The sequence below is a fragment of the Arachis ipaensis genome, chromosome B6 (assembly GCF_059453495.1).
Source record: "Arachis ipaensis isolate K30076 ecotype BB chromosome B6, ASM5945349v1, whole genome shotgun sequence".
Taxonomy (NCBI): Eukaryota; Viridiplantae; Streptophyta; class Magnoliopsida; order Fabales; family Fabaceae; genus Arachis; species Arachis ipaensis.
The window spans coordinates 4,889,477-4,909,286 of record NC_142441.1 but is presented as its reverse complement, the minus strand read 5'-3'; the positions used below and the strand labels follow the sequence as shown (position 1 = coordinate 4,909,286).

At 34.1% G+C, this 19,810-nt stretch overlaps 2 protein-coding genes and 1 pseudogene across 2 annotated transcripts; all 3 read left to right on the top strand.

The window, feature by feature from the left end:
* Positions 1-3,878: 3,878 nt before the first annotated feature.
* On the top strand, positions 3,879-6,959 carry LOC107645475 (disease resistance protein RGA2-like; annotated as a pseudogene).
* Positions 6,960-11,662: 4,703 nt separating this feature from the next.
* Positions 11,663-14,637, top strand: LOC107645474 (disease resistance protein RGA2-like). Its single transcript, XM_016349505.3, has one exon. It carries the CDS (start codon positions 11,822-11,824, stop codon positions 14,408-14,410), a length of 2,589 nt encoding a protein of 862 aa, XP_016204991.1. The 5' UTR covers positions 11,663-11,821; the 3' UTR covers positions 14,411-14,637.
* A 1,438-nt stretch (positions 14,638-16,075) lies between these two features.
* LOC107645473 (putative disease resistance protein RGA1) lies at positions 16,076-19,019 on the top strand. Its single transcript, XM_016349504.3, has one exon. It carries the CDS (start codon positions 16,228-16,230, stop codon positions 18,811-18,813), a length of 2,586 nt encoding a protein of 861 aa, XP_016204990.2. The 5' UTR covers positions 16,076-16,227; the 3' UTR covers positions 18,814-19,019.
* Positions 19,020-19,810: the final 791 nt, after the last annotated feature.

Genomic DNA, 19,810 nt, shown 5'->3' with positions numbered 1-19,810 from the left:
TAATATAATGCATTTGCTTTAGCTGTTTGTCTTTGTCGAAGTTTTCTAAATAGGACATGAAGTTATGATCTCAAGAAAAGACATGCATATATATGAGAAGTTTATTAGCTTGCATTATGGAATCACATATTTACATAAATAGTTAGCATTGATAATTAAATATTATGGAATATCCGAATAAATTTAGATGACACTCCATTTTTTTTTATGATTACTTGTGATTGGTAAAAGCGTACGAAGTACATAGCCATAGACACCAAAGAAAAGAAAAGTGGCAGCCAGAATTCCAAGAGGAATAGAAAGGTTGAAGAACAAGCGGAAGAGAAAAAGTTGGATAACAGAGTAGATAGGTTATTTTCTACGACTGAACAATACACTAAGATGACGAATAAATCTTAGGTAGCGTTTGTTTTTGAAAACAGGACGCAACAAATATTTAAAACGTGTTTGGAAGCAAGAGACACAAAACACATTGTTTTTAATATACTATTTTATATTTTTGTATCCACTCCTTTACGAAAGACAACCATGGACACATGATTTAAAAAGGTAGACACGGATTTTTTTATCAAAATTTTTTTTCTTTCTATCAGTAGATATTTTTTATTATTCTACTATTATCTCTTCTTATTTTTTCTAATTTTAGCTTCTTCTTTACATCATAGTTCTTCGTTTTTTTCAGATATTCTCTTTTTTGGTTGAATTTCTTACTTGACTGGGATAATTAATTTATTCTTTTTTATCGTTCATTTTCTTCTTTATGGTATGCTGTATTAATGGAGACTTAATTCACTTTTCTGCTTTATGTTACTTTATTTATGCTTAATTTTGTTAATTTAATATCATTTTTATCTTATTGGTTTATAGACCAATTTTTCTTGTAATTTTTTGTACTCCTACATACTCTTATTTTTTATTAAATTAATTTGTATTTGATGTAAAAAATTTGGAATTACATGACTATTTTATTCATTTCGTATAATATCTTAGTTTTGTCCATGTCTATCCAAACATAATACAGGACATTAGTGTTTTATCCATTGTATCCAAATACAATACAAAAAAAATAATTTTTAGTATCTCTATTCTATTATCTCTGTCTTAGTATCATATCCTATCCTATCTTCAAAAACAAACGCAGCCCTAATTATTTTCTATATTAATTAGTTCTGAACAACTTCACTACCATTGGAGATAGGTAACTACTAACAACTGCCATTTTATTTTATTTTTTGATGGTTAACATAAGCTCAAACTGAGCATAGTAGTCCAAAACTGCCATTTGATTCTTAATGGTTAACTAACTATATATGATCTTAATGGTTATTAATGTTAACAACTGTGTATTTAGTTGAAAGTAATGGTAATGGATTTTAGTTGGCTAAATTTGTGCTTGAGGCCTGAAGAATAAAAAAGAATTAATGTTTATAATATTAAAAAAAATTAAATTTTTTAATAAAAATACAAATATATCTTTCATTATTTATTTATTTATACTCCTTTTAAATTTTTGGTCATTTTTCTAATTATTTATTTTTCTTATTTATATGATCTTTCATCCTTTCTTCCTCGCCAACTGAACCTGCCAAGTTCACCATGCTGGCAGAGTCTTTGGAGTCAGCAACATCATCAAGTTCTTCTAGGTCCTTACTTATATTTTACATTACAACAACAACAACAATAATGCATTTACTTTTTTCTCATAATTTTAACATTTTTTTATTGTTGTTTCCGTGTCCAAGAGGACAAGTAGAAGATAATATTATTATGTCTCCAATTGCCTAATTTTTAATGTTCCTTCAAACTATAACAGTGACATAACACATACATACATAATTTATTCCACACTATGCCTTAATACCAAATTAAATAACAGTGGTGTATATATGTTTTTGAATAAGATAAAAAGTATTTCTACAATAAATATTAATTAGACAAATAGTAGTCTTCTATAGATAGTACTTATGTGCCTAAAAAATAAATCATTTGGACAATTTTTCTTATCTTATTATCTCAACTAAGTGTGTGTTTGGATTACAGTTTGCAAACGGGAGTTTGCATAGAATTGATTTTGCAAACTTGATTTTGATCAAAAGTAAGTTTGTGTTAAAGTGATTTATGTTTGGTAATTTTTGTATCAAAATGGATTATAGTAAAATAAATATTGTTTGGCTTATACCATTCAAAATCACTTCTAGATAAAAAATTACTAAAATGGACATCAACTTAATTTTTTTTATATTATTCTATTATTTTAATTTAGATATTTAAATAGATCTTATTAGTTAATTTTATAATAAAATTAATATCTACTTACTAAAATAAAAATAACATATAAAAATAGATAAAATATATTTTTAAATAAAAATAAAAAATATAAATTTTAGATATATATATATATAATCAAATATGTTACATTTTTTAAATATTAAATGTTACTTTAGTATTTTTTATATCGTACTCTTATTCTAGTACTCTCAATAATCTTATTCTTAATATTAATTTGGAAGCCAACGTTTATAATTTTATTATTATCTATGATTAATTTTTTATTTAATTTATCTTTTTTAATGGAATCATAATCTATATTATAAAAATTACACTAAAACATAGTATATGAGAATTACAATTATAAAAGAGAGTACTGAAAATAATAAAAAAAATTAAATATTTACTTTATAGTGATTGAAACAAATTTAAAAGTTTTTGATGATCTTTTTATATAATATATTTTTAGTATTTTTAGTACTCTTTTTTTAGTATGTTATAATTTTTTACTATTATTATTATTTATAGTTAATTTTTTATTTAATTTACTTTATCTAATAGAATCAATAAATTATATTATAAAAAGATAATAACAAACATAATATACAAAAATCACAATTATAAAAGTGTATAATGTCAAACAAACAATTGAAAAAAATAAAAATAATAAATAATAGAAAAATAGAACTCATATAAATAGAAATAACAAGAATTTTATAAATAATACAATAACATATATGAAGGATAAAGTTGGTAAAAGGTAAATAAAAGGTTAGTATCTATGGCCAAAAGCGCGTTAAGAAAACGCAGAAGCTAAAAATAGTTGCTTATTGTAAACGTGGTTTTGGCAGCAAAATCACTTCTGCGTTCAAGAGAAAAAAAATTTGCCAAACCAAAAGTTGAAGCTTTCAAGAAACTTAAACGTTCTTCCCTTCCAACGGGTTTCCCAAACACACCCCAAGGCGTTACGTTACAATGCCTCAAATTAATTATTTCATATCATTTTTAACTACATAATATTTTAGCTTGTGGTGGTAGTGGTGGGCCTTAATTCTCAAAATTGTAAAATAATTTGCAGGAATTATCGGAGACTCAAAGAATCGATACAATAATAAACATAGTTTGTATATTAGATTTCTGTTGTATCCAATGAGAAAAAAAAATCACATAAATGGAAAAATTTAAATATTTATGATGATGACTAAAATTTTAAGAGGAATAAAAATTATTGATATAAAGATTATAAAAAAAATTTAAAAAATAATTAAGGATCTAAGATTTGAGTCATACACTCATACAAACCCCACTGTTTATGTAAAATAAACATTTTCTACTTAAATCACACTTATCAGCAATTCATCGGCAGCTTGATGTGATGGAGTGTTTCCGCCAATTACATTAGTCTCTTAAAATTTGTGATTGGTTAACTTTTTAACACGAGTGAAATAGATAAATAAATAAAAACAAACATCATTAGCATCCAATGCCGTTATGCCTTCCACCAACCCGTGGCGTGACCGCGTGAGACATTAATTCATCTTTGGCGAAGACTTTGGATTTTAAAACTTATAATTCATTGACTTGGCTGCTATAAAGACTCTGAGTCTCTCACTGCATATTTGCATTCTCATCTTCTCCATACTGTCTCATATTTTCTTAGATAACCATCATGGCTGAATCATTCATCTTCAGCATTGCTGAATCACTCGCAACGAAGATTGCTTCTCTTGCATATGAAGAAGCGTCTCGGGTGGTTGGTGTCTACGATGATCTCCAAGACTTGAAAAGCAGTCTCTCATATGTGAAAGCTGTGCTGTTGGATGCTGAGCAGAAGCAGGAGCACAACCACGAACTGCGGGAGTGGCTGAAGCAGATCAAACTCATCTTCTATGATGCTGAGAACGTGCTTGATCAAGTTCACTGTGAAACACTGCGCAAGCAAGTCATCAGAGACTATGGCACTCCCAAGGACAAGGTAGGCCACTTCTTCTCGAGCTCTAATCCACTTGTGTTTCGTTATAAGCTTGCTCTTCAGATCAAAGATATTAGGAAGAGATTAGACAGAGTCGCGGCTGATAGAGATAAGTTTGGGCTTCAAGTAATTGATGTTGATAGGCGAGTTGTGCATAAGAGGGAAATGACTTACTCCCATGTTGTTGAGTCTGATGTCATAGGACGTTCTCATGATAAAGAAAAGATTGTAAAGCTCTTGATGGAACCGTGTCTTGACAACAATGGTGACTCCAAACATATCTCTGTCATTCCCATTGTGGGAATTGGAGGTTTGGGAAAAATCACTCTTGCTAAGCTTGTCTTCAACGACAAAAGGATAAGAGAGTCTTTTCCGATGAAAATGTGGGTGTGTGTGCCTGATGACTTTGATATCAAGCAATTGATTATTAAAATCATCAATGCTGTTACTGTTAGTGGTGCTAATTCTGCTGATGCTCTGGTGGCCCAACAAACTTTGAGAGTGTGTGTAGTTCAAGTATTACTTTGTTACAAACATTCCATTCCCATGGGAATTAAAGATACCCAAGGGGAAGGTGGGAATTGAAATGATGGTATTTTGATTCCCTGGAATCAAACTTATTTAGGAATAGCTTTTCAAACTTTGAACCAAACATGGGAATATGATATTCCCATCTTAAAATTCCTAAGAATTATTTATAATTCCTCCAACCACACACACCCTGAGAGACATGGACATTGAACAATTGCAGTATCTTCTTAGAAATAAGCTAACTGGTCAAAAGTTCTTGCTTGTCTTGGATGATGTATGGAGTGAAGATCGTGCCAAATGGATTGAACTTAGAAGTCTCATCAGAATCGGTGGTGATGGAAGTAAAATTGTAGTGACAACACGTAGTCATTCTATTGCTTCTATGATGGGTACTGTTCCTTCTCACGATTTAGAATGCCTTTCTTTGGAAGATTCCTTATCTTTGTTCGTTAAATGGGCTTTTAAAGAAGGAGAAGAGGAAAAGCACCCCAATTTAATCACAATCGGAAAAGAAATTGTGAGGAAGTGTAAAGGAGTTCCTTTGGCAATAAGAACATTGGCAAGTTTACTATTTTCAAAATATGACATAAATGTTTGGGAATCAGTGAGAGATGATGAGATTTGGAATTTACCACAGAAAAAGGGTGACATCTTACCTGCACTAAAATTAAGTTATGATCAAATGCCATCCTATTTGAGAAAATGTTTTGCTATGTTCTCACTTTTTCCGAAGGATTTTGAATTTCAGACTGGTGACGTTCTTTCACTTTGGAGTGCACTAGGTTTGCTTCGATCATCAAGCAAAAATGAAACTTCACAAAATGTTGTAAACCGATATTTGAGTGAATTGATTTCAAGATCTTTTCTTGAAAATGTTAGCGACTTAGGCACATCCTATTACTTTAATATACATGATTTAGTGCATGATCTTGCACTATATGTTGCAAAAGATGAATGCCTAGGAATTAGTTCTGATAGTCAAAGTATTCCAAAAAATGTTCTCCATCTGTCTTTTATTGAATTTGATTTGTTTCTCGAATCCTTCAAACCAAATTTGTTAGGTGTGAGAACTATTGTAGGTATAGGAGCCAATAATGAAGATTTGTTCCCTACATGGGTATTAAGTTGCAAATACTTGAGATTTTTGGATCTGGGTGATTCCACATTTGAGATTCTACCTCGATCAATCAGCAAGTTGAAACATTTAAGATATCTTTCACTTGGGAATAACAGAAGAATAAAGAAACTCCCTGCTTCTATTTGCAACCTCCAAAATTTGGAAGAGTTGAATCTTCGTGGCTATGTGGAGCTTCAAACTTTGCCAGAAAAATTAAGAAACTTGATCAATCTGCAAAGAATGTCGATAACCACAAAGCAATCTGTCTTGCCAGAGAGTGATATTGCAAACTTGTGTTCCCTTGAATCTCTAGACATTTATGGTTGTGACAACCTGGAATCCCCGTTTGTAGGGGTAAAGTTGCCTTCCCTTCGATTTTTGCGGGTTATGAGGTGCAAGAATTTGAAATCTTTGCCACTTGACACACACCATTTTCCTCAATTAGAGGAATTCATTGTCGATGAATGTGATAATTTTGAATTGTCCGATGTACATGAGGACATGAACTCTGCCTTGAGGTTGAAGAAACTTTTCTTTTGCATGATGGTGAACTTCCCTCGTTCTCTCCACGGATATGCAAACACATTACAAACTTTGGTGTTTTTAAGGTGCTACGAGCTAAAGGAGCTTCCTGAATGGCTGTTAAATATGACTTCTTTGAAATTTCTTCATATCTGGGGTTGTCCAAGGTTGTTGTCTCTCCCTGAAGGCATCCACCATCTTAAAGCCCTTGAAGTTTTGCGTATCGAAGGTTGCCGTAAATTGTACAAAAAGTACCGGCCACATGTTGGAGAATATTGGCACCAAATATCCCATATCAAGCATATTCAAATCTTCCAATAGCCGGAGATGGTGGATTGATCTCTAGTTGGAGAGGATTGTTATGACAACCACGAGACCACGACTGATGTTTATGAAGTATCTTTCATTTTTCCAGTGTGCATAATGTATGATGTTCTTGTTTCATTTTGGACTGTGTCTTTGATGATTAACAGCGTCAGTTTGTTGCTTTCATAATAATTGTGGTACTTTCTCTATCAGATTGTAATTCAATAAATTTTATTTAACTTCTTGTCTCGGTTGAATTTCTCTACAATCTCAATGAGGCACATACATATATGAGAAATCAATTAGCTTGTTGAAGCATATATTTGGGTAAATAGTTAGGATTAGTATTTAAAAATTATGAAATTAATGAATAAATTTGGTGTTCACTCCATTTTATTTGATGATCACTTGTAATTTATAAAGTTAATGGTGATAAGCTTACGCATAATTTGATAAGTCGATTTTACACATTTAAATGTGCTGCTATATATGTTTTTCCTTTTTTGGCCTATTGACAGTGCTGAAATTAGAAAGATCAAAAAACAAGAAGAAAAGAAAAGTTGTGAAGAACAGAGGAGATAGCTTCTTTTGTTTGTATGTTATAGAATGAATCCGCAATGATGCTATTATCAGTGTGCATTACTGCTTTGGATTTGTGCATCTGTTACTTTCCTCTCCTCATAGTAAAATATATTCTTGGAAAAACTTTTCCTCATTGTCATTATTTATCGATGTTCTATCTTAAAATTTTTCAATTCATAAAATCTCGAGCATAAAAATAAGAATAAGATGACTTAGAACTTTATTAATAACAAAATTAAATAATTTAGATACAAAAAATATATATACATTCTAATAGTTACAAAAAAAGTGAATTATTTTTATTTATATTTTAAGTTAGTAAACTGTAAACACTAATTTATAAAATATTAGTCAAAAACAAAATTTTGGATAAAAAATAGTATGGTTAAATTATTTACTTTACATAGAGTTAAAAAAAACCTACACCTCAATAATAATATAAGGTAGAAAACATACCCTAATATGAATCGTCACTACTTATAAAACTACTTTCCATAATATATAATGTTCTTGTTTGGTTTTGGACTGTCTTTCACGATGGATGATTTTTTCAATTTTTATTTGTTGCTTTCTGACTGTAATAATTGAGGTACTTTCTCTATATCATATTTGTAATATAATACATTCGATTTACCTGTTTGTCTTTGTTGAAATTTTCTAATTAAATAGGACATGAAGTTATGATCTCAAGGAAGGACATACATATATGAGAAGTTTATTATTAGATTGCGTTGTTGAATCACATATTTGCATAAATAGTTATCATTGATAATGAAATATTTTGGATTATCTGAATAAATTTAGATGGTAGGCACTCCATTTTATTTGATGATCGAAGTACAGCTACAGGCACCCAAAAAAGAAAAGAAAAGTGGCAGCCAGAATTCCAAGAGGAACAGAAAGATCGAAGTTATTTGCTAGGTTGCAGAATTCATCAAAACTGAATATACATTGAGATGATGAATAAAGACATCTCGTAATTCTATTCTATGTTAGTTGAAGTTATTAAACAACTTAACCACCATTGGAGATAGGTAACTAGTAGCGACTGCAGGTTTACACTTTTACTGTTGCATGCACCACATGTTTTCTCGGTTCTCGTCCTTTAAGTCCATTCCTACTACTCAGTCACCGCTGTTTATTAATCCCAATGTTGATCTTTTTCCTAGTGATGATTTTACAGATTCTATCTCGAGTGACCCTCCACAGCCTCCTGTTCTTCTGCCTTCTCCATCTCCCAATGATTCCAGACCGGACGATGATCCTGCTCCTACCGCCATACCTCCTCCTCCCGCTCGTTCTTCTAGGGTAAGGAATCCACCTCCTCATCTTCTTGATTACCACTTCTTTTCTACTATCCTTCATCAAAATGAACCTAAGTCATTCAGAGAAGCCTCCTCAAACCCGAATTGGCAACAAGCAATGCAGGAGGAAATATAGGCACTTGAAAAGGCACACACTTGGGATTTGGTTGATCCTCCCTGATCAGGAAGTTGTTGGCAGTAGATGGGTATACAAGATCAAGACTCGCTCTAATGGCTCTATTGACCGTTATAAGGCCCGCTTGGTTGCTCAAGGTTGTACGCAAGAGTATGGTATTGATTATGAAGAGACTTTTGCTCCTGTCACTCGTCTTACATCTGTTAGAGCTCTTCTTGCCATTGCCGCGGTTAAAAAATGGTCTCTCAGTCAGATGGATGTGAAGAATGTGTTTCTTAGTGGGGATTTAAAAAAGAAAGTCTATATGAAACCACCTCCAAGATATCCTTGTCCTTCTAATAAGGTTTGTCTCCTTCGCAAGGCATTTTATGGACTTAAGCAAGCTCCTCGTGAATGGTTTGACAAGTTCAGCACTACCATATGCAGTCTTGGTTTTACTTCTAGCCCTCATGAGAATGCCCTCTTCATTCGTACAAGCAACATGGAGTTGTTCTTCTACTTTTGTATGTTGATGACATGATCATTACTGGGGATGATGTTGATGGTATCTCTAATCTCAAGGCCTCACTTCACCGTACCTTTGAGATGAAAGATCTTGGTTCTCTCAGCTATTTTCTTGGTCTCGAGGTCATCTCCACCGATGATGGCATCTATCTCTCTCAGGCTAAGTATGCTTCAGATCTTTTTGCTCGCGCTGGGATTACAGATAGTCGCACTGAGTCTACTCCTCTTGAGCCTAATGTTCGATTTACCCCTATGGATGGCACTATTTTGGATAATCCGACTCTCTATCGCAGTTAGTTGGCGGTCTCGTCTACTTGACTGTCACCCGACCAGACATCGCCTATCCGGTTCATGTACTTAGCCAGTTCTTGTCAGCTCCTCGTACTACTCACTATGCGGCAGTTCTTTGCATTCTTCGCTACATCAAAGGCACTCTATTTCATGGCCTTTATTTTTCTGCCCACTCCTCTTTGTCTCTTCAAGCTTACTCCGATGCTGATTGGGCTGGTGATCCCACTGATCGTCGTTCTACTACTGGTTACTGTTTTTTTTGGCGACGCTCTCATTTCTTGGCGTGCTAAAAAGCAAACGTTCACTGCTCGCTCAAGCACAGAAGCTGAGTACCGTGCTCTCGCTGACACCACTGTTGAAGTTATCTCGGTTCGTTGGCTTTTCGAAGATCTAGGTGCTCTTCAGTCGTCCCCTACTGATGTTTTTTGTGATAACCGCAGTGCTATTCAGATCGCCCATAATGATGTGTTTCATGAACGCACCATACACATTGAGATTGATTGTTACTTTGTTCGGCAACGTATCCTTATTGATGCTGTTCATCTCATTGCTATTGGAACACTAGATCAGACTGCTGATATCTTTACGAAAGCTCATCACCCGATTCGTTTCCAGACTTTGTTATCAAAATTCAAGTTGGTATCCTTAGCTCCCACTTGAGTTTGAGGGGGGATGTTAGAGAATCATTAGAATCAATTAGTATCGTCTATATTTATATAGTATATCTGTATATTAATTGTAAGATTCTATGACTTTATTACTCTGATTCATTTAGCACCTATAAATACCCCTTATATATTGTACATTTGATCACACTCAATAATACACTTTTCAGATTACTCTCTCAGTCTCTTGTTTCTAACATTTGTGATGCACTTATAGGTGACATTGCACAAAGCTATCTGTCTAAATTGAGATATGAACTCAGGGTGGGAATTCTTAGGAATGAGGGCCAACAAGGTTTGGTTGATGTTTTTAATTTCCAAGGGATTTCTCCAAAGGATTTCAATGTATTGACAAAAAGAATCCTTCACCGTCTCCCAATTTTCTTTATAGAACAAAGCTTGGAAACCATCTTTCCCCGGGGATTTGAAAGATCTAATATTAAAAAGGGTTGTCTTAATATCAATTCTGCTGGGAAAAGCTTTTAGATCCTTCTTCATGCTGTCTTCAACAGGGGAGTAGGTCATGCCAGTCACCAAGTCTGTATTTTGATATTGTTCTTCTGAATAAAGGTTCTTGAAAAACTCAATAACCATAGCTTTAAGTTCTTCGAGATTGTCACACCAATTTCCATTGTTCCTTCTCAATTGAGGATGCGATTCCTTTTCCTTTTAATATTCATTTCTATACCAGAAATAAAATAACATACTAAAATTTCATAAAACAATAAACTGAGTTTACCGATTTAATCAAATAAAAAATGACATGCTCTTTTCCATCTAATTTCTTCCTCTCCCTCGACACGGGAGACCTGGTTCGTATTTCTTTCTTTCTTTCAAAAACAATTGAAAAAGCTTCTCTCCAGTTTCTTTCTTTTGTTTTTGTATTTAATTTGTGAGCCCCACTTAATTGAAAACCCACCAACAACAATATCCCAAATTAATTATTTCATATAATTTTCAACTACATAATAATTTAACTTGTGGTGGTGGTGGACCTTAATTCTCAAAATTGTAAAATAATTTGCAGGAATTATCGTAGACTCAAAGTCGATACAATAATAAACATAGTTTGTATATTAGATTTCTGTTGTACCTAAGGAGAGAAAAAAAAAAAGGAAAATCACATAAATAGGAAAATTAAATATTTATGAAGATGACTAACATTTTAAGAGGAATAAAAATCATTGATATAAATATTATAAAAAAGAAATTAAAAAATAGTTAAGGATCTCAGATTTGAGTCATACACTCATACAAACCTCACTGTTTATATAAAATAAACATTTTCTACTTAAATCACACTTATCAGCAATTCATCGGCAGCTTCATGTGATGGAGTGTTTCCGCCAATTACATTAGTCTCTTAAAATTTGTGATTGGTTAACTTTTTAACACGAGTGAAATAGATAAATAAATAAAAACAAACATCATTAGCATCCAATGTTGTTATGCCGTCCACCAACCCGTGGCGTCAGACATTAATTCATCTTTGGCGAAGACTTTGGATTTTAAATCTTGACTTATAATTCATAGACTTCGCTGCTATAAAGACTCTCAGTCTCTCACTGCATACTTGCATTTTCATCTTCTCCATACTCTCTCATATTTTCTTAGATAATCATCATGGCTGAATCATTCATCTTCAGCATTGCTGAATCACTGGCAACGAAGATAGCTTCTCGTGCATATGAAGAAGCGTCTCAGGTTGTTGGTGTCTACGATGATCTCCAAGAGTTGAAAAGCAGTCTCTCATATGTGAAAGCTGTGCTGTTGGATGCTGAGCAGAAGCAGGAGCAGAACCACCAACTGCGGGAGTGGCTGAAGCAGATCAAACTCATCTTCAATGATGCTGAGAATGTGCTTGATCAAGTTGACTGTGAAACACTGCGCAACCAAGTCATCAGAGACTATGGCACTCCCAAGGACAAGGTAGGCCGCTTCTTCTCGAGTTCTAATCCACTTGTGTTTCGTTATAAGCTTGCTCTTCAGATCAAAGATATTAGGAAGAGATTAGACAGAGTAGCAGCTGATAGGGATAAGTTTGGGCTTCAAGTAATTGATGTTGATAGGCGAGTTGTGCATAGGAGGGAAATGACTTACTCCCATGTTGTTGAGTCTGATGTCATAGGACGTGCTCATGATAAAGAAAAGATTGTAAAGCTCTTGATGGAACCGAGTCTTGACAACAATGGTGACTCCAAACATATCTCTGTCATTCCCATTGTGGGAATTGGAGGTTTGGGAAAAACCACTCTTGCTAAGCTTGTCTTCAACGACGAAAGGATAAGAGAGTCTTTTCCGATGAAAATGTGGGTGTGTGTGTCTGATGACTTTGATATCAAGCAATTGATTATTAAAATCATCAATGCTGTTACTGTTAGTGGTGCTAATTCTGCTGATGCTCTGGTGGCCCAACAAACCTTGAGAGACATGGACATTGAACAATTGCAATATCTTCTTAGAAATAAGCTAACTGGTCAAAAGTTCTTGCTTGTCTTGGATGATGTATGGAGTGAAGATCGTGCCAAATGGGTTGAACTTAGAAGTCTCATCAGAATCGGTGGTGATGGAAGTAAAATTGTAGTGACAACACGTAGTCATTCTATTGCTTCTATGATGGGTACTGTTCCTTCTCACGATTTAGAATGCCTTTCTTTGGAAGATTCCTTATCTTTGTTCGTTAAATGGGCTTTTAAAGAAGGAGAAGAGGAAAAGCACCCCAATTTAGTCACAATTGGAAAAGAAATTGTGAGGAAGTGTAGAGGAGTTCCTTTGGCAATAAGAACATTGGCAAGTTTACTATTTTCAAAATATGACATAAATGTTTGGGAATCACTTAGAGATGATGAGATTTGGAATTTACCACAGAAAAAGGATGACATCTTACCTGCACTAAAATTAAGTTATGATCAAATGCCATCCTATTTGAGGAAATGTTTTTCTATGTTCTCACTTTTTCCAAAGGATTTTGATTTTCAGACTCGTCATGTTCTTTCACTTTGGAGTGCACTAGATTTGCTTCCATCACCAAGCAAAAATGAAACTTCATTCGATGTTGCAAATCGATATTTAAGTGAATTAATTTCGAGATCTTTTCTTGAAAATGTTTGTGACTTAGGCACACACTATTACTTTAATATACATGATTTAGTGCATGATCTTGCACTATATGTTGCAAAAGATGAATGCCTAGTAATTAGTTCTGAGAGTCAAAATATACCAAAAAATGTTCTCCATATATCGTTTTTTGAATTTGATATGTTTCTCAAATCCTTCAAACCAAGTTTGTTAGGTGTGAGAACCATTGCAGTTCCAACTGAAGAACATATAGGTATAGGAGACAATAATGAAGATTTGTTCCCTACATGGGTGTTAAATTGCAAATACTTGCGATATTTGGATCTGGCTGATTCTACATTTGAGATTCTACCTCGATCAATCAGCAAGTTGAAACATTTAAGATATCTTTCACTCAGGGATAACGGAAGAGTAAAGAAACTCCCTGCGTCTATTTGCAACCTCCAAAATTTGGAAGAGTTGAATCTTAGTGGTTGTGTGGAGCTCCAAACTTTGCCAGAAAAGTTACGAAACTTGATCAATCTGCGAAGAATATCAATAACCACAAAGCAATTCGTCTTGCCAGAGGATGACCTTGCAAATTTGTGTTTGCTTGAACGTTTACATATTTATGAATGTGACAACCTGGAATCCCCGTTTGTAGGGGTAAAGTTGCCTACCCTTCGATTTTTGTGGATTACGAGGTGTAAGAATTTGAAGTCTTTGCCACTTGACAAACACCATTTTCCTCAATTAGAGCAATTCGTTGTCGATGAATGTGTAAAGTTTGAATTGTCAGATGGACACGAGGACATGAACTCTGTCTTGAGGTTGAAGGCACTTTTCTTTTGCATGGTGGTGAACTTCCCTCGTTCTCTCCACGGATATGCAAACACATTACAAACTTTGGTATTTTTAAGGTGCTATGAATTGGAGGCGCTTCCTGAATGGCTGTTGAACATGACTTCTTTGAAATTTCTTCATATCTGGAGTTGTCCAAGGTTGTTGTCGCTCCCTAGTGGCATCCACTGTCTTAAAGCCCTTGAAGTTTTGCGAATCGAACGTTGCCCTAGATTGTACAGAAAGTACCAACCACATGTTGGAGAGTATTGGCACCAAATATCCCACATCAAGCATATTCAAATCTTGCAATAGCCGGAGATGGTGGATTGATCTCTAGTGGAAGAGGATTGCTATACAACCATGAGTCCATGACGGATGTTTATGAAGTATCTTTCATTTTTTCCAGTTCCCATAATGTATGATGTTCTTGTTTCATTTTGGACTATGTCTTTGATGATTATCACAGTTTCTGTGTGTTGCTTTCATAATAATTGTGGTACTTTATCAGATTGTAATTCAATAAATTTTATTTAACTTCTTGTCTCGGTTGAATTTCTCTACAATCTCAATGAGGCACATACATAGGTGAGAAATCAATTAGCTTGTTGAAGCATATATTTGAGTAAATAGTTAGGATTAGTAGGTAAATATTATGAAATTAATGAATAAATTTGGTGTTCACTCCATTTTATTTGATGATCACTTGTAATTTATAAAGCTAATGGTGATAAGCTTACTGCTTACACATAATTTGATAAGTCGATTGTACACATTTAAGTGTGCTGCTATATATATGTTTTGCCTTTTTTGGCCTATTGACAGTGCTGAAATTAGAAAAATCAAAAAACAAGAGAAGAAAAGTTGGAAGAACAGAGGAGATAGCTTCTTTTGTTTGTATGTTATAGAATGAATCACCAATGATGCTCTTGGGAAAACTTTTTCTCATTGTCATTATTTATCGATGTTCTATCTTAAAATTTTTCAATTCATAAAATTTCGAGCATAAAAATAAGAATAAGATGACTTAGAACTTTATTAATAACAAAATTAAATAATTTAGATACAAAAAATATATATACGTTCTAATAGTTACAAAAAAAGTGAATTATTTTTATTTATATTTTAAGTTAGTAAACTGTAAACACTAATTTATAAAATATTAGTCAAAAACAAAATTTTGGATAAAAAATAGTATGGTTAAATTATTTATTTTACATAGAGTAAAAAAAAAACCTACACCTCAATAATAATATAAGGTAGAAAACATACCCTAATATGAATCGTCACTACTTATAAAACTACTTTCCATAATATATAATGTTCTTGTTTTGTTTTGGACTGTCTTTCACGATGGATGATTTTTTCAATTTTTATTTGTTGCTTTCTGACTGTAATAATTGAGGTACTTTCTCTATATCATATTTGTAATATAATACATTCGATTTAACTGTTTGTCTTTGTTGAAATTTTCTAAATAGGACATGAAGTTATGATCTCAAGGAAGGACATACATATATGAGAAGTTTATTATTAGATTGCGTTGTTGAATCACATATTTGCATAAATAGTTATCATTGATAATGAAATATTTTGGATTATCTGAATAAATTTAGATGGTAGGCACTCCATTTTATTTGATGATCGAAGTACAACTACAGGCACCAAAGAAAAGAAAAGAAAAGTGGCAGCCAGAATTCCAAGAGGAACAGAAAGATCGAAGTTATTTGCTAGGTTTCAGAATTCATGAAAACTGAATATACATTGAGATGATGAATAAAGACATCTCGTAATTCTATTCTATGTTAGTTGAAGTTATTAAACAACTTAACCACCATTGGAGATAGGTAACTAGTAGCAACTGCAGTTTTACACTTTTACTGTTGAAGCTAAGCTAACTATGATCTTAATTCTTAATGGTTATTAATATTAACAACTGTGTATTTAGTTGCAATTAATATTACACGATGTGACAAGACACCAATCTTATCTAATTAAATGGAAAAGTCTGATATGTTAACTAGAAGGACAGCCACAAAGACTCCCTAGCATCAACACATACATTACCAGCCTTATTCTGATCTCCATTATTGCTATCTCTATTCTTTCTGATTCTGTGATAAGTGATAACCATGGCTGAATCATTCATCTTCAGCATCGCTGAATCACTCGCTGCCAAGCTTGCTTCTCGTGCATACCAAGAAGCGTCTCGGCTGGTTGGTGTCTACGATGACCTCCAAGAATTGAAAAGCAGTCTCTCATATGTGAAAGCTGTGCTGTTGGATGCTGAGCAGAAGCAGGAGCACAACCACGAACTGCGGGAGTGGCTGAAGCAGATCAAACTCATCTTCTATGATGCTGAGAACTTTCTTGATGAAGTTGACTGTGAAACACTGAGCAAGCAAGTCGTCAGAGACTACGGCACTCCCAAGGACAAGGTAGGTCGCTTCTTCTCGAGTTCTAATCCACTTGTCTTTCGCTATAAGCTTGGTCATCAGATCAAAGAGATTAAGAAGAGATTAGACAGAGTTGCGGCCGATAGGAATAAGTTTGGGCTTCAAGTAATTGATGTTGATAGGCGAGGTGTTCATAGAAGGGAGATGACTTACTCCCATGTTGTTGAGTCTAAGGTCGTAGGGAGGGAACATGATAAAGAAATGATCATGAAGCTCCTGATGGAACCGAGTCTTGACGACAACGGTGGCTCTAAACATATCTCTGTTATTCCCATTGTGGGAATCGGAGGCTTGGGAAAGACCACTCTTGCTAGGCTCGTCTACAGTAATAAGAGGGTAACTGAGTCTTTCCCATTGAAAATGTGGGTGAGTGTTCCTGATGATTTTAATGTTAGATCATTGATTATCAAAATCATCAATTCTCCTAGCGACTTTGCTTCTTCTACTGATGCTCCTGCGGGCCAACAAAACTTAAGAGACTTAGAGATTGAGCAATTGCAACATCGTCTAAGAAACATGCTTGAGGATCAAAAGTTCCTGCTGGTCTTGGATGACGTATGGAATGAAGATCGTGTTAAATGGGTTGAGCTGCAAGATCTCATTTCAGTGGGTGCTCAAGGAAGCAAAGTAATAGTCACAACACGTAGCCAGTCCATCGCTTCCATGATGGGTACTGTTGCCTGCTCGCACAATTTAGAAAGTCTTTCTCCCGAGGATTCATTGCGATTGTTTGTTAGATGGGCTTTTAAAGAAGGCGAAGAGGAAAAATATCCAGAATTGATAAGGATTGGAAGAGAAATCGTAGAGAAGTGCAAAGGAGTTCCTTTAGCTGTGAGAACATTGGGAAGCTCACTATTTTCCAAACACGAGACACAAGAGTGGGAAGCACTGAGAGACAAGGAGATTTGGGATTTGCCGCAAAAAGAGGATGATATCTTACCTGCATTAAAATTAAGCTATGATGAAATGCCATCCCATTTGAGGCAATGTTTTGCTTTGCTCTCCCTTTATCCAAAGAATCATGCATTTATTTCTTTAGACGTTGCTTCACTTTGGGGGGCAGCAGGTTTGCTTTCATTGCAAAGCCAAGATAAATCGATGGTAGACATTGCACACCAATATTTGAGAGACTTAATGGCAAGATCTTTTCTCCATGACGTTTTTGATTGTGGTTCTTTTTATTTTTTTTTAATACATGATTTAGTGCATGATCTTGCAGTATATGTTGCAAAAGATGTGTGCCAATTGGTCAGTTCAAACACTCAGGATATATCAGAAAACGTCCTGCATTTGTCTTTTGTTGAGAATGGTTTGCGTTGCAATTCCATCAAGCCAAGCTTACAAGGTGCAAGAAGCATTCTGTTTCCAGTTAACGAAGTGGGAGCCAGTGAAGCTTTCTTGAATGCATGGGTGTCAAACTGCAAATACCTGCGATATTTGGATTTAAGTGATTCTACATGTGAGACTTTGCCTCAGTCAATTAGTAAGTTGAAACATTTAAGATCTATTTCTCTTTGTAATAATACAAGAATAAAGAGGCTCCCTAGTTCTATTTGCAAGCTCCAAAATTTGCAAGTTTTGCGTCTTGATGGGTGTTCAAATCTGGAAACTTTACCGAAAAAGTTAAGAAAGTTGATCAGCCTGCAAAGATTGGAGATAACCACAAAGCAATCTATCTTGCCAGAGAGTGACATTGCAAAGTTGAATCGTCTTGAATATTTATGCGTCCAAGATTGTGATAATTTGGAGTCCTTGTTTGTTGAGACAAGATTGCCTACACTTCGAACTTTGCAAGTTAGTGGCTGTGCGAATCTAAAGTCTTTGCCACTTGATACTCACCATTTTCCTCAGTTAGAAACTTTGGTAATCCCCGGTATTGCCAATGAAGATTGGCTTGATAGATCGGAGGATACTAATGCTGTCTTGAGGTTAAAATCTATTTATTTTTATGGAATGGTAACATTGCCTCATTCTCTCCAACAATATGCAAGCACGTTACAAACTTTGGTGATTGCATGCTTCTACGAGCTGGAGGTACTACCCGAATGGCTGTGGAATCTGAGTTCTTTGAAATCTCTTTATATCTCTGAATGTCCGAAATTGAAGTCTCTTCCCAGTGATATCCACCGACTAACTAGTCTCCAAGTTTTGGGAATCATAAAGTGCCGTGAGTTATATAGAAAATACGAGCCACAAGTTGGAGAGTGCTGGCCCATGATATCTCACATCAAGCATACTTACATTAGGGACACATGGGAGTAGCTAATGGAAGATGAAGAAGATTGGAGTCAAACTTCCTTCTGTTTCTTCATCAGTTTCCATAATGTACACTGTTGTGCTTGTTTTGTTTCGAACTATATGTCTTTAGTGGTTTTGCTAGTTTCTGTATGTTCTTTTGTAATTCAAAATGGTAATTCATGAAGTCTGATTTAGTGTTGTCTCTAATGAAATTCTCTGACATTATCTAAGTTGCTGAAACATACTTGAGTAAATACTTAGCACTGGTAATTGAAATTGTGGAACCATGAATTGGATAACCCACAATCTTAAGTACACAACACACCCACACATTCTTCACACACTTACCACATTTTTTCCTTGTTTGCAACCGATAGGGTTTAAACCTGAGACCTTTAAAGTGAGAAATGGGAAATATGCCATGTGAGCTAAAGCTCATTGGCAATAGCATTTTATTTGGTGTGATGATCACCAGGTGAGTAGGTGCATCGCAAAAGCATAGCAAAATATTGATTAGATATAAAATATAGCTTCTTTTGACTTCGAACTATATGTCTTTAGATATAATAATTGATGCAAATATGCAATATATAGATTAGTCACCAATAATGATATTATATCTATGTTACATAATGATGTTTTATGTGAAAATAATATTTAAAATATTATTATATATTATATTAATTAATTTAATTAAATATATTGAACTATCTAATCATTTTTAATTATTATCTTCAAACAAACAAATTTAGTAAATAATTACTAAATCATAATTATCTCTTTCAGTCTTTCCTCTCTTCAAAGTAAAATAAATTTTTAGTAAAACTTTTCCTCATTAGAGGCTGAGCCCACAGAGAGTTAAGGAAAAAAGAAAGTGTAAAGGCCCATGACTTACACTAGTATTATTATGGATCCAATGCATAAAACCAAAAAGATTGGTACAATGAATTGAGAGACATAGAGCTGTTAATGCCATGACCTAAAAAAAAAAAAAAGTGGTGTTATTGTAATCTATGGAGTG

Bases quoted from the DNA above. Each gene is read 5' to 3' on its own strand.
- LOC107645473 (XM_016349504.3), top strand. From the start codon at position 16,228: ATGGCTGAATCATTCATCTTCAGCATCGCTGAATCACTCGCTGCCAAG.
- LOC107645474 (XM_016349505.3), top strand. From the start codon at position 11,822: ATGGCTGAATCATTCATCTTCAGCATTGCTGAATCACTGGCAACGAAG.